This window comes from Gastrolobium bilobum, unplaced genomic scaffold (genome assembly GCF_033153095.1).
Source record: "Gastrolobium bilobum isolate Gb01-03AN ecotype WA unplaced genomic scaffold, APGP_CSIRO_Gbil_v1 utg52536, whole genome shotgun sequence".
In the NCBI taxonomy this organism is placed as follows: Eukaryota; Viridiplantae; Streptophyta; class Magnoliopsida; order Fabales; family Fabaceae; genus Gastrolobium; species Gastrolobium bilobum.
Window position 1 is genome coordinate 1,822 of NW_026895781.1, and position 16,235 is coordinate 18,056.

The 16,235-nt window shown below is 39.8% G+C and overlaps 1 protein-coding gene and 1 long non-coding RNA gene across 2 annotated transcripts; one reads left to right on the forward strand and one right to left on the reverse strand.

Moving 5' to 3' along the window:
* Nucleotides 1-3,540: 3,540 nt before the first annotated feature.
* LOC133295820 (uncharacterized) lies at nucleotides 3,541-5,138 on the reverse strand. The gene is made up of 3 exons (XR_009749416.1): nucleotides 5,030-5,138; nucleotides 4,272-4,351; nucleotides 3,541-3,800 (listed from the first exon to the last, which is right to left on the reverse strand). It is a non-coding gene; the product is annotated as an uncharacterized LOC133295820 (long non-coding RNA).
* Nucleotides 5,139-12,491: 7,353 nt separating this feature from the next.
* Nucleotides 12,492-12,956, forward strand: LOC133295821 (uncharacterized). Its single transcript, XM_061494679.1, has 2 exons — nucleotides 12,492-12,626; nucleotides 12,714-12,956. The coding sequence occupies exons 1-2, from the start codon at nucleotides 12,492-12,494 to the stop codon at nucleotides 12,954-12,956; spliced, it is 378 nt and encodes a 125-aa protein (XP_061350663.1).
* Nucleotides 12,957-16,235: the final 3,279 nt, after the last annotated feature.

Consider the following 16,235-nt stretch of genomic DNA (forward strand, 5'->3'; position numbering starts at 1 on the left):
TTGGCCTTGCCAGGATGATACCTTAGCTCGAAGTCGTAGTCCTTTATGAACTCCATCCATCTCCTCTGCCTCATGTTCAACTCCTTCTGGTCGAACAGGTACTTCAAACTCTTGTGGTCACTGAACACCACAAACCTCAAGCCAAAAAGATAATGCCTCCAAATCTTGAAAGCAAACACAATAGCAGCCAGCTCCAAGTCATGAGTAGGGTAGTTCTCCTCATGAGGTTTCAACTGCCTCGAAGCATAGGCAATCACTTTGCCCAACTGCATCAACACACAACCTAGCCCCTTCCCGGAGGCGTCGGTGTAAAGCTCAATCTCAAGCGCAGGATCAGGAAGGACCAACACAGGAGCAGTAGTCAGTCTCTCCTTCAACTCCTGAAAACAGACCTCACACTCGTGAGTCCACACAAATGGAGTCTCCTTCCGAGTAAGGCGAGTCAATGGCAAAACCATGGTGGAGAATCCCTTGATGAACCTCCGATAGTAACCTGCCAAACCCAGAAAGCTCCTCACTTCCGTAACTGTCTTGGGTCTCTCCCAATCCAGTACGGCCTCAATCTTGTTCGGATCCACTGCAACTCCCTCAGCAGAAATGACATGCCCAAGAAACTTCACAGACTTGAGCCAAAACTCACACTTTGAAGGCTTTGCATACAACTTCTTCTCCTTCAGCACTTGCAGAACAGTTCTCAAATGCTCCACATGCTCTTCCTCCGTCTTGGAGTAAATCAAAATATCGTCAATGAAGACGATCACAAACTGATCCAGGTACGGCTGGAAAATCCTGTTCATGTAATCCATGAACACAACAGGTGCATTAGTGAGACCGAACGGAATCACCAAGTACTCAAAATGACCACATCTCGAGCGAAATGCAGTCTTCGGGACATCCTCTGGCTTCACCCGAATCTGATGGTATCCGGACCGGAGATCAATCTTGGAATACACACAAGCACCCCTGAGCTGATCCAACAGATCATCAATCCGAGGAAGAGGATACTTGTTCTTGATTGTCACCTTGTTCAGCTGCCTGTAGTCGGTGCACAATCGCATTGTCCCGTCCTTCTTCTTCACGAAGATAACCGGTGCTCCCCAAGGAGACACCCTCGGTCTAATGAAGTCTTTCGCTGAAAGATCCTCAATATGCTTCTTCAGCTCTGCCAACTCCGGTGGCGACATCCGGTATGGAGCTAAAGAGATCGGCCCCACACCAGGCAACAGATCTATGGAGAACTCTATCTCCCTCTGTGGCGGAAGCTCAGGAATATCCTCAGGAAACACCTCGAGGAATTCCCTCACCACAGGAATGCCGGTGATGTCCTCCTGTGTACCACTCACCAAACCTCCCAACATGACATAACTGAATGCCCCTGCTCTCAAGGCTATCCTAGCCTGCAGCAACGAAATGTACGGCGAGGAACTGGCTGTGGAATCACACGGAGACAACACTACACGCTTGGCACAACAGTCAATCATCACACAATTTCTGGACAACCAATTCATGCCCAGAATAACCTCCAAGTTGGCCATCGGCAATCCTATCAGATCCACCGAGAACTCATGGCCATCCCACTGAAACGCCACATCGCGATGAACAGTGGTAGCATCGCATCTCTCTCCGGTGGCGGTAGTCACCCGCATCGTTGGAGAAAGCACATCACTGGGCAACTCCAGCCCCACAGCAATCGGGGTAGCAACAAAAGAATGCGTAGCCCCAGAGTCAAACAACACATCAACAGCTGATGAACCAATCGTAACAGTACCTCTGACAAGGTTCGGAGCTCGATCCGACTGCTGACGATCCAGAGTATAAACTCTCCCAGAAGATGGTGGCACTGCCGGTGCCGAAGCAGGTGGAAGGGGAACCATCTGAAGTGGCACTGCCTGCACTGCAGTAACCCTCGTCGTCGCCGACGGACAATCTCTGGAGAAGTGGCCTTCCTTGCCACACTGAAAGCAAATCAACTGGCCGGTAGAACACGGCCCAAAATGAGTCTTCCCGCATCCCGAACACCTGGGAGCAGGAGGTCTCGCTGCACTCCCCTGAGCAGAAGTCCTCTTGAACTGACTCGGCGCCTGCCGAGCTGCCAACGGTTTACCCTTGCCCTTGTTCCCAAACTTCCTGTCTCGCCAAGAAGTGGAACTACCAGCTGCAACCTTCGTCGCCTCAGCAACCTTGGCCCTCTTGGCCTTACTCGAGCTGTAGTAATCTTCAATATCACGACACTGCTGAACCAGTGTCCCAAAATCTCTAGAAGCAGAACCAGCTAGGTAACCAGCAATATCCTCACTAAGTCCCCTGCGGAACTTAGCAGCCAGAAATGTAGGAGTAGGCCTCGCCATCCTGAAGTGTGCAAACTTCACCAACTGGTTGAACTTGGCCAGGTACTCGTCCACAGACAACGAGCCCTGAACCAATCTGTCAAACTCTCCCTGCTGCCTCTCCTGAGCGTCATATGGAAAGTACTGACCCAAGAAGAAATCCTCGAACATAGGCCAAGTCATCACATGACCCTGCATCTCGTAGACATGAGAAAGGTTTGTCCACCATTCATGGGCATCGCCCTCCAGCATGAAAGTAGCGAACATCAACTTCTGCGGATCTGTGCACTACATGACCCGAAATATCTTGTCCAACGCCTGAAGCCAACGTGCAGCAGCAACAGGATCAAAGGATCCATCAAAGGCAGGTGGCTTATGCTTACGAAAAGCATTCAGCCGGCGATCGATCTCATCACGATCCTCAACAAAAATAGGGACGGTCTGCATGGCCCCTGTAAGATGACTGCCATCTCCCATCTGACTCTGAGAGTCATCCTGCAGACTGGGTGGAGGTGGTGGTGGTGGTGGCGGAGGAACATGGCCAACAGCAGGACCATTCCTCATCTCCTCCAACATGACTCTAAACATCGTCATGTTCGCCAGACGGTTGGCCTCCAACACGTCCTCAGTGGCCTTCCTGTTCACCTCTCTGACGGCGTCCAGCATGGCCTGGTTTGCCATTCTCATGGCCTCCTGGTCGGCTAGTCGGGCCGCCTGCATCTCAGCCAATCCAGCCAGGACAGGATCGGGCCGATCCTCCGAAGTCTCGCGGTTTCTCCCGGGTCTTACCATGACTCTGCACAAGTTACACAAATTATGAGTTGATCAGGCCCACGCAATGTGGTCACATATGCATTATCATAATAATACTCGACGGAGCAAACACACAAAACAGACACAACCAAACATCCTAATCATTGCAATACATACAGACTTTTCCCTTGAACCGTTGCTCTGATACCATAAAATGTAACACCCCGTGTATACTCGGAATATTAATATTACATCGTATTAAGCGGTGCTTAATTAAAAATTTGCGGAATATTCTTTTTCTTTTCAATTATGACGTCATTATCAATTACCAACTTGATTACTTAATCAATTTCATAAAATATCGCCTGTATGTAAATTGCAATAAGACATCTACTGAAATACCTCAATATATAGATAAAGTGTGTATCTAAATCACGGCATTACATCAAGTAATCCGGACAATATCCTGATACATTATTACAACTCCAAAAGACTCAAGACATAATCAAGACATAACAATACTATGTGTCATGGACAATCCCCATGCTCACCAAATAAACATAGTAAGCAACCAGTCTCAACGTAAAACTCCATAAACATAACTGAAGCTATAAGCATAAACAGCATGCAAATCCAGCATCCAATCATGGCAGCATAATATAACAGCAATCTAACTCAGCTCCGGCCTCCTGCCGCCTGAGGTCTCAACATTACCTGACCCTGAAATAAGCATTCCCCAAACGTGGGGTGAGATCTCTAAACTAGAAATCTCAGTAAGACAAGGGGTCCTCAAGGATCTTCCACCCCAAGCTCACTTACATGTGCAATATAAGTTCAAAAAGCATTTATATCATTATCAGTTCCAAAACTATGTAGTGCAACAGATATCTATGGCATGTGTGTAATCACTATCTACTGGCCAGAGAAATGTAGGAATACGTCTATTCCCTACATGTAGTACAAGGAACACCGCTTGCACCTCACCCACAGCCTCACCCTCTTGTATGTTCTACATACTCAGGCTTACCGTATAGGTGGAACACCTCCATGCATATCAACAAGACACTAACATATAATAGCTCAACAGCATTTTCAAAACATCAAAAACATGTAACACAACATGCATATACCATATCCCCATGGGACATGGTGGAACCACAACATGGCTAAACCGAGGACACGAAAGCTTACCTGTACCCGTATGCCCCTCCGACTCGAACTCGGTATCACAAGGGTCCACACCACAAATAAAATCCAATGCACTCAAGAATCTGGTTCAATGACCATCATAGTATCAATATACATATTCTAAAATTCCAAGGCAATCGAATATTATTTTCTTTTTCATTTCGAACCTAGAGATCCTTTTTGAGACATAACCTTTAACTTCTTTAGTTTTAGATAATTATTATCTTTTATACATATATATATAGCCACAAAAATATATATTTTTTATTATATATATATATATATATATATAATATATTTGCTTACTTTTCTAACAATGACTTCAACGACTCCCTGTAACAACTTCGACTATGTATACGTTGACAATATATATATATATATATATATATATATATATATATATATATACACACACGTTGTCTTATATATATAAATGAAACTACATACATAGATAAACGAACTTTTTCTAATACTTGGCTCACTGTGGGTTCGGCTCCCTGTGGGTTCTTTTATATATATAAAAATATATACATATATATAAACAACTTGGACATAGTGGATTCAGACAAAGCATTATACACATTGACTCAGTGACCGATTTCTTGTACAAAAGGTACAGACTTATATTTTGAATTCAAGCAAGTCGATAAAACAAAAATGACAAAACAATGGCCATCTACAAAGAGCGCACAAATAACAGTAACACATAATACAAGGGTTATAACCAATTTATGGATTTACAAAGGGATAATTAAGTTTACCTTGGTTCTTTTTAGAACAGAAAAATGACAACTTGAGAGGTTTGGAAAGCACCCAAATCTTCAACAAAGGGTTCTCCTTCAACACAACTAAAGCTTTAATGGATGGGTGGTGTTTCAATGGAAGAGGGGAAGAAAAAAAATTGGAAACTTTAGAGAAGAAGGCTAGGACTCCAAGAAACTCTAAATAGAAGCCACACTCAGCCGCTGAGTTTCTTTCAAAAAACACACCTAGGGTTTTGTGCCCAACTATTGTATTTATAGGCCACTTAAGGGTTAAAACACACAGTATTAGCTTTAATTGCTACGCTTAGCATTTTAATCCCAAACTTTGGATTATGAAACTACATAATTTTCTGAGATTTATCATATTTTTCTTATAATTTTCTGAGCAACTTTCAGGTACGCGCTTTTAAGAGCCAATACCGATTTCTAGCACCAGTTCTAATTATTTGGACTTGAAACTCGTTTTATAAGTCCTACATATTATTCTAGTAATTATCATGCACTTACTTTAATTTTCTGGGATACTTTTTCGGCACGCATTTATACCGACTAGCAGAACCAGTATCTGCACTTTTCTTCCGAAAAGCGACTTTCAGCATTCTTAATCACTTATTACGATTATTAAGCCTCATAATTAATTATTAGGGTCAATTATGGAATCATTTCCTATTTTTGCATAATTAATTAATTTAAATATCTTAATTAACGGTGCGGGTTCTTACAGTTGCCATCAACTGGCAAGGTGGAACAGAAAAGGGGAACAAGCCCCAGTACCAAGAGGTTACCTTAAGTAATTTCCTCACTAGCTCCGCAGCAGCTTATCCCACAACTTGGTACACAGCGGAATGCCTACACAGAGGACATTCTCAATCTCTTATAATTCAAACAATACATGCTAATTTACAATTATACATGCATTGAACTAAATACATACCTCAATCTACTTGGTCCAAGACCAAGGGTAACTCCCAGATTCAAGTTTCGGGATTCAAGTCAACGTACGACAACCTATACAATTACGTACATCCATCAGTACGCGTCAAATATCATCAAAACGCAAAATCACAAAATCACCTCACCCACACTTGGTAGGTTCGTCCATCCTAGGCTTATTTCCACTTTTATTTTTCTAAATTTTCTTTCTCATTTTATTACGCTTCCTTAGGTTGCTTAGAGGCTAGTTCAATCGTCATTTTTCCGTTTTACGACATTTACGCATCGTTTTGCGAAATATTTCACTCTAGGTTCTTTATGCCAACTAAGCCACTTATTATTTTTGCATTGATTCTTCCACTTGCCAATCACCACACAACTCATCTAATTACCTTTTTAACACATAATTCATCACTCAAACAATTTCCAACAACATCAATTCCTTAATTTTCCTTTAAAGGCCAAGTTGTAACCTAGGGCAATTCTAGGATTTCCATTCACTTTTAATCACTCCACACCTCACACAACCACATTATATCATCATATAATCATACAACAACTCATTAATTAATTCCCAACAAAATTCCAAAACACAAAGTCATGACATTCCTCAAAATTTCTAAGTTAAATTTTCATAATTTTCATCAATAATTTTCATGGCATTTCTAGCTCTCACACATCATTCTAAGACATTATCATCTAATACACATTTTGCAATTGAGCTTTCTAACAACACAAATCATCAAATTCAAGCTTTAGGTTTCCAAAAATTCAATCACAATTAAACCATGTAAATGGGATGGAAACATACTCACAACAAAGGCTAGAAGCTAACCCAAGACTCCTCCAAGCAATGGAAGCTCAAATGACTCCATGAAACTCCATTTTTCCCCCAAATTTTCGCTGCTGATTTTGCCCAATAGCTCACCAATGAGAGGGTTTCAAGGTGAATGGATACCACCAATGTGTTTGGAAGGTTGTTTCCAACAAATTTCAACACAAAAATCGCTTGATTTGGTGCTAAAATGACCAAGTTATGATGAAATGAAAATTTGAAGCAAAAATGGTGTTGTTGGTGAAGGGGCTGCGGGTTTTGGCTGAAAGGGGAGGAGAGAAGGTGATGATGAATAGTGGTGATGAGGTGGATTAAGTGGATTTTAAGTGGGGTGGGTCTCACGCCACCTCACGCGACTTAAAACTCATCCGGTTTTCTCTACGATTCCACTAAATGCCTGTAAATTCACAACATATTTAGAAACTCTTATTTTTAAGATTGACCATTCTCCTTTAATTATACTTGATTAGGTGAGTTCGGAGTTTTCCGATCGTTCGGAGAAAACACTGTTTTAAGCTACTGCGCGCGCTGTTGGCACGCTTCCCCAAAGTGACTTACTTTCATCAAATTTTATCAACAATTATATTTCCTAACTCAATAGACCATTTGTAACTCATATTTGAAACCTAGAGCTCAAAATTCAACTGGCACGTTTTACGGTGCAATCGTAACGCGGTATTTTTACCCGCGAAAAACACTACTCACTGATTTTTCTGAAACTTGCCTATCCACTCAATTTTTCGTTCTGAACCCATTTCCAGGGTTATTTTTACCATCTGAGACATTCTACTCAATTTTTATCTTCCTAGGGTTGCGTGTTGGCTAATTACCGTTTTGCCCTTTCTTTGTATTTTGGCCTAATCTTTAGGATTTTCACTAATCCATCACTTGATTGCTCACTTGATATTTTAATTACTTGATTTAAAATTGTGAGGTGTTATATTCACCCCAAATTTTTAGAATTTTGTCCGCAAAATTAAATCATACTCATCTGCTAACTCAGGACACAGCCGGAGAATCTTATCCTCCCGCTCCCAAGTAGCATCCTCAAGTGTGTATCTTTACCATATTACTTTTATCACAAGCATGATCTCCTTTTTATGATACTCATTATCCTTTGATCCTTCATAATTACTCGTCTCTCATGGTTCTGTGACATTTTAATTCATAATACTTTAAACTTTCTCTGGTTTACCGTTTCTCTTTCGCTGATTTGTAGGTAATAATATAACCATATTACGGATTTGTCGGTATCAATTTACCTCATTCTCATCTCTATCCATCCTTCTGACCCATGGTCGTTCTCAAAAGCACCTAATCATTTTCATACTAGGCTCTAACCGTTCTCATGCACATTCACTAGTTATTCCTGGAGTATTTCCAACTCACACGTTCTTTAGTACTTAACTCTTTTCGATGTCCTCACTATTTTGACAATACCCCAACAACCATTTCTTTCCATTTCTGTTACTACTCTTATCATTTCGTTGTTTTCTTGGCTTTCACCCAAGCACATACTTTCTAGTTTCAAAGGCACTTTGTCGTGTCCTACAATTACGACTCACATTAAATTCTATACTCATATACTTTATTTTTCCTTGTCACGTGTCTTCACCTCTTTTTAGGTACTCACAACTATATCTTTCTCTTTGTGATAAGAAACTAGCAATACCCATACTAGTTTATATTTTCGATTAGCCCTATAAGGCCTTTCGACCACAAATATTCATGAAATTTTTCCATCTACAAACTCATATTCATAATTTACACTCATTGTTAAACTCTTTATTAGCTTAACCATCTCAACTTTACCAACTCAACCAGCTCAACTCCATACTTAGACCTCTCACAGTCTAAACACAGCACTCATCAATGATTTTCGTATCAAAGGTCTTATGCCTAAGGTTTTCACCAAGTAACCATTTTTACTCATCATTCTGTAACAATATTATAGATTCAACATCATCTTTCCTTCGTTTATACCCCCACTTCTTCATTATCGACATTTTTATCATGGATGTCCACTTTAAAATACTATAAACTCACAGCTTTACTAACTTCCACCAATCATCTTGGTTGTTCGAATCAAACAACCACACCAAGCCATTTCACTACTAACTGATGGACCCTTAAAAATGCCATGTCTCTCACATGCAAGTCTCATCCTATAGGAATCTTTGAAACTTAATTATCAAGTCACATAAAACTAAATCCATCCTTGCCACTACTTATATAATTCACCATTTGTTGGTATATCAGTCTCTCGGAATATTCGAAGTCACCACAAGCACTCGCCCATATATCATTAGTACCTATCCAAAACAACGTCAGCATTGTGCCTTTTCCACACACTTTCCACTATGAGTGGCATATGCGATTATATATAACACTCCTCAATCAGGGACTTATAACTTCTAATCAGAAATAGAATATTCACACTCATACCTGAGCATACCTGTTCACCATTTTCAACAATCCAACAGGTTCTAAACCTCTCACCTTGATGAAGTCTATTCACCAAGTCCACTTGTACATACTATACTACACATTTATTTGGAAGTTTCACCAATGCCATCTTCATACTATAGACTCATCTTAATTATATATATTTATTATTCGTAGTATTACAAGGTTCACCCATGCAATAACGTACATATCATAGGTTTGTTTACAACTTTCACTTATAATCCAGCTTTATAATTTCATCTACAAGGTCAGACAAAACATTTAAGTCTGTTTCCCTTAAGTCCTATAATATTCATGTTTTACTTACTGCCATCTCTTGTCCATGGAGCAGTCAATACTGCAGCCACAACATCAGGCTAAGGACTTACATTCGGTGCTCCAAGGTTGCCACGCAGGCTTCTTACGATGACTACGCATGTAACACAAAGGAATGGGTTGATCAGACCCACACTAAGGAATCACATATGCAGTAATCGATAAGAATCTACATACAACTATGCAACACATAACACAACTATACATTATCAGAGTTCCCTAACAAAACTGCTCTGATACCATAAAATGTAACAGCCCGTTGTACACCGGTATTGTTAACATTAATTATGATATTAAGCGCAGTTACAATCACAGCAGTTCATTTATAAAAATGCGAATAAACTTTTTCCGATTATTACGCGAGCATTTAAAACATAAAAAGGCGTAATAATTAAAAGCTGTGACCGCAACTGTAAACTCTTGCGGAAGACTTCTTTATGCCAACTAAGCCACTTATTATTTTTGCATTGATTCTTCCACTTGCCAATCACCACACAACTCATCTAATTACCTTTTTAACACATAATTCATCACTCAAACAATTTCCAACAACATCAATTCCTTAATTTTCCTTTAAAGGCCAAGTTGTAACCTAGGGCAATTCTAGGATTTCCATTCACTTTTAATCACTCCACACCTCACACAACCACATTATATCATCATATAATCATACAACAACTCATTAATTAATTCCCAACAAAATTCCAAAACACAAAGTCATGACATTCCTCAAAATTTCTAAGTTAAATTTTCATAATTTTCATCAATAATTTTCATGGCATTTCTAGCTCTCACACATCATTCTAAGACATTATCATCTAATACACATTTTCCAATTGAGCTCTCTGACAACACAAATCATCAAATTCAAGCTTTAGGTTTCCAAAAATTCAATCACAATTAAACCATGTAAATGGGATGGAAACATACTCACAACAAAGGCTAGAAGCTAACCCAAGACTCCTCCAAGCAATGGAAGCTCAAATGACTCCATGAAACTCCATTTTTCCCCCAAATTTTCGCTGCTGATTTTGCCCAATAACTCACCAATGAGAGGGTTTCAAGGTGAATGGATACCACCAATGTGTGTAGAAGGTTGTTTCCAACAAATTTCAACACAAAAATCGCTTGATTTGGTGCTAAAATGACCAAGTTATGATGAAATGAAAATTTGAAGCAAAAATGGTGTTGTTGGTGAAGGGGCTGCGGGTTTTGGCTGAAAGGGGAGGAGAGAAGGTGATGATGAATAGTGGTGATGAGGTGGATTAAGTGGATTTTAAGTGGGGTGGGTCTCATGCCACCTCACGCGACTTAAAACTCATCCGGTTTTCTCTACAATTCCACTAAATGCCTGTAAATTCACAACATATTTAGAAACTCTAATTTTTAAGATTGACCATTCTCCTTTAATTATACTTGATTAGGTGAGTTCGGAGTTTTCCGATCGTTCGGAGAAAACACTGTTTTAAGCTACTGCGCGCGCTGTTGGCACGCTTCCCCAAAGTGACTTACTTTCATCAAATTTTATCAACAATTATATTTCCTAACTCAATAGACCATTTGTAACTCATATTTGAAACCTAGAGCTCAAAATTCAACTGGCACGTTTTACGGTGCAATCGTAACGCGGTATTTTTACCCGCGAAAAACACTATTCACTGATTTTTCTGAAACTTGCCTATCCACTCAATTTTTCGTTCTGAACCCATTTCCAGGGTTATTTTTACCATCTGAGACATTCTACTCAATTTTTATCTTCCTAGGGTTGCGTGTTGGCTAATTACCGTTTTGCCCTTTCTTTGTATTTTGGCCTAATCTTTAGGATTTTCACTAATCCATCACTTGATTGCTCACTTGATATTTTAATTACTTGATTTAAAATTGTGAGGTGTTATAGGGATAGTCATTGATTCTTGAAGCGGACGAGCGTTACAGCTAGCATGATGATTGCAGAGTATGACTTGATTGAAGAGTTCAGGGATTTGAGAATTTCAGTTACACCACTCGAGACTTCATATTTCATGACTACAGTTGAAGTCCGAAATTCATTAATGGAGAGAGTTAAAGCGGCCCAAGTGCTTGATGAAGGGATCCAGATGATGAAAGAGCAAGATTTTGTGTTCATTGATGCTTCTAATGTGAAATACTACAAAGATCGGTTAATTGTTCCAAAGGGGCCAATAGTGGAAAAAGTGCTAACAGAGGGCCATATGGGTATGTACACCATTCACCCAGGTGCAACCAAGATGTATCAAGATTTAAAACGGAATTTTTGGGTGGTTTGGGATGAAGAAAGACATAGCCCAGTTTGTGAATAAGTGTCTTAGTTGTCAGAAGGTAAAAATTGAGCATCAGAAGCCTTCTGGTTTGTTACAACCATTAGATATTCCGGAGTGGAAATGGATGAGTATATCCATGGACTTTGTTGTGGGCTTATCGAGAAGTCAGGCTGGATTTGATTCAATATGGGTTGTGGTTAATAGTTTGACTAAATCCGCCCATTTCATTCTAGTCAAGACGACTTTCTCCACAGAGTAGCTAGCCAAACTATATGTCAGAGAGATTGTGAAGCTTCATGGCATTCTCGAAAGCATGGTCAGTGATCGAGATCCGAAGTTTACTTCACGCTTCTGGGAAGCGTTGCATGAGGCCTTTGGTACTCAATTGAGATTGAGTACTGCATATCACCCGCAGACAGATGGTCAGACAGAGAGGACCATTCATAAATTAGAGGACATGTTGAGAGCGTGTGTGTTAGAGCAGGGTAATGCTTGGGACAAGTACCTGCCACTGGTTGAGTTCTCCTACAATAACAGTTATGCCTGTTTGGGCATGGCCCCTTATGAGGCCTTGTACGACTATAGGTGTAGAGCACCTACTTGTTGGACAGAGATTGGAGAGAGACAGTGAATGGGGCCAGACTTGGCCCAAGAGACCACAGAGCAGATTGAGATGATTAGAGATAGGCTGAAGAAAGCCCAAAGCCGTCAGAAGAGTTGCTACGATGCCAAGCACAGACCCCTCGAGTTTTTTGAAGGGGATCATGTATTCATTCGATTATCCCCCACTACATGTGTTGGACGTGCCTTGGGAGTGAGGAAGTTGAGTCCACAGTTCATTGGGCCCTACCAGATAATCAAGAGGGTCAGACTGGTGGCGTATCAACTTGCTTTACCTCCCAACTTAGCGAATCTACATGACGTCTTCCATGTTAGTCAGCTCCGCAGATATATATCCGATGATTCACACATTGTACAACCTGATGACATAGATGTTAACAAGGATTTGAAGTTCGTTGTTGGACCTTCTAAGGTTGTTGCTCGAGATGAGAAATGGCTCCGAAATAGAGTTACTCATGTGACTTACCTTGATTGAGATTGAATTACTGATGTGTTGAAAATAAAACAAAGAAATTGAGGTAAGTTCCACAAAGGTCAAGTAATTAGCGGATGTAAATTTCATCTGTGCCCTTAAAACAAAGAGAGAAAAAACGGAAAAAGCAAGAAAAAGGAAAAGAATGAATGTGCATAAAAAGTGGCTTAAAGGAATTAATTCCCAAAATTCTGTGAGAATGTTAGTGGAGCAAAACCATTGAGTTGAATGTGTTAAAGTGAAATAATATCAGTTTTTCAATCTCATTGTTGTTTGAGCTACCATCCATATATTCCTACCCTTTAACCCGGCCAAGTTACAACCTGTGAAGTCCTTTTTATCAATTGCTGCATGTATTTGATTCTTCATTTTTAAGAATTTTTGAGAATATGATCAAGCCTATGGTAGTGTTATAGCTGTGATTTATTGAGAAATCATGATACCCTTAAACACTAAGTGGGAGTGGACATTATTTATCTGTATGAGGGGTAATCAATGTAGACTTGTATCTTTAAGAAGCTGATGACATTATTGGGAATTTATGATATTGGGTCAGTCATGCATGGCATATTGTGTCTGAGAGTTGCTATAGATTGTTATGTTGGGTTAATTGAATGTTTCCTGGATTGAGTCTTGTACATTGCTGGGGACAGCAACGTTTAAATCTGGGAATGATAATAAGACATTTTTCACATTAAATTGTTGTGATGGCCAATCTAAGTTGGCAACGAGTGATAACAAGACTCAGATTGTATTCAGTTTTGCAACTGGGGAGAAGATTTCTTGGTAGTCTATCCCATATGTTTGAGTATATCCTTTTGCTACTAGCCTGGCCTTGTACCTTTCGATAAACCCATATGGTTTGTATTTCACAGAGAAGACGCATTTGCACCCCACAGTTTTCTTCCCATTAGGAAGTGGTACTAGCCTCCATGTTTTATTTTCCTGCAAGGCCTCCATTTCTTCTTCCATAGCCTTTACCCACTTTCAATCCTCCATTGCTTCGTGTACCCCACATGGAGCATGAATAGAAGATACATTCATAACAAAACTCTTCAAGGAGTCAGACAGCTTCTCAGTACACACATAATTTGCAATAGGGTATCTCATTTTTTCTCTCTTCAGCATCCGGATAATATCTATTAGGGGGCTTCCCCCTATTGATCCTGTCAGGAAATTTATAACTCAGAGGTACATTAGAATCGTGAGGTAAGTGATGGTTTCTTACCTGAGGGATATCCTCGGACAATTGGTCACGTGTTTGGGAAGAGGGGAGCTGTATGATACCTACTTCTTCTTGTGGAGGTATATCATCAACTTCTTCCTGTGCGAAAATATGTTTCAACTGCAGTGGATAGAATAGGCTTTACGTCATCAACCATATGTTTGGGAATCTCTACAACATTATTATATTAATTTGAATTGCTTCCATGGTGGGACCACTGCTATTAAGAGACACCTTGTCCCACCAATTCACCTTTTCACCAGTTGTCTCCCCCTGAAAGGTAGAATTGGTAGGCGTGAAGAAACTTTCACCTTCCACGAAGGTAACACCCGTTGTCACATAGGTACGTCGTGTAGTAGGATTGTAGCAGCGATAACCCTTTTGATGGACCCCATATCCTACAAAATTGCACTAAAGAGCACACGGATCTAATTTAGAGTGTTGAGTCATGGGAATATGCACAAATGCTACATAACACAGACGCGAGGAGGGATAGTTAACACTGATGGCAATGGAGTGAAGCGCGAAAGAACCTCCAAAGGTGTAGAGAAGTTCATAACTCTTAAAGGCATTCGATTGAGTAGGTGCACGACAGTCACCACAGCAGCGTCCTAGAAACGAGATGGAACATGATGGTTGAAAAGGAGAGCCCTAGAAGTTTCAAGAATATGCCTTTTTTTCACTAACCCACGCTGTTCTGTTGTGAAGTCTCAAGACAAGAAGTTTCATGAATAAGACCATGTCGGTGGAAATATTCATAAAGATATCTATTCATGTACTCCCCACCATTGTCACTGCGGAGTACTTGAATCTTGGCATTGAACTGAGTTTGGATTATTTTGTGAAATCCTTGGAATATAATAATTACTTCACTCTTAGCTTTCATCAAATATAACCATGTCAATCCTAGTGCAATCATCTATAAAGACCACAAACCATCGACCCCCAGAGAAACCAGGAATGGATAAGGGACCCCACATATCAGAGTGAATTAATGTAAAAGGTACATTATTTCGATTAAAACTAATTGGAAAAGATATCGATGGCTTTTCGCCAAACAAGTTTCACAACTAAATTCAAACTACTTCAAATCAACAAATAAAGTTGGAAACAAATTTTCAAATAGCCAAATTGTGTTTTAAGTTTGATTAATTTATTGCCTTTGTTTTTTGGATACATCGGCCAATTTTATTAAAAAAGACACTCTTATATATCATCGAAATAGAAGGCCATGTTCCCAATTTTGTTGCCTTGAAAGCGAGAATCTAAATCGGTGTTTATAGAAATAAAACGTGTAAATTGATGCAATTCACTAATCACGTTCGAAAAATCGTGACATTTTTCATGATGAGAGAAAACCTATTTTTTGGTGATGTCTTGAAAAACCGTTACAACTGATTATTCTATGATAATACAAATTCATTATAAACTGGTTTTATTTCAGTTTTTGGTTTTCTCTCTTCCACAAAAGGAACTAGCAAATCGTACTTAGGAATGATTGCAAAAGGAACTTATACCCTTGGATTTCCTCAAGTGGTTTTTAACATCAACTTTTTTTCTTTTGGGGGTTTCCTTTTTAACTTTTTAGCATCTTTTATATATAAGACTTAGTTGTTTATGATTTGGCCTGAAGTCACAAAAGATCGTTGTCCTTGTACAGACATATTAAAAAATGTGCATAAGCAAGCGCATGTATAAAAAAGGTGCATAAGCATGCATATGGACCGTTGTTTATGCAAATCTTATCATCATGCGTCCTCCTTATCTTACAAGAAACTCATATGAATCAACTCCAGAGATATGTGCTGTCAGCAATTTGAACAACATCACAGAAACAAAATAATGTGTGATTAATTCACACTTTGTTTTTTTTTCTTTTCCTGGCTATTTTAAGATAACAGAAAGGGAAAATATCGTTATACAAGGCTCACCGACTTGTGAAGGTAGCGATAAGGGTCGATTGTACGCAAACTTGCCCTTATACAAAAAAACTGTTTCCTAAACTCAAACTCGTAATCTTTTGATCACATGCAACACAACCTTGCCACTGATCCAAG

Coding starts and splice junctions, on each gene's coding strand:
- LOC133295821 (XM_061494679.1), top strand. CDS start 12,492: ATGGGGCCAGACTTGGCCCAAGAGACCACAGAGCAGATTGAGATGATT. Junction 12,627..12,713: donor AGTTTTTTGAAGGGGATCAT/GTATTCATTCGA, acceptor GGGCCCTACCAG/ATAATCAAGAGGGTCAGACT.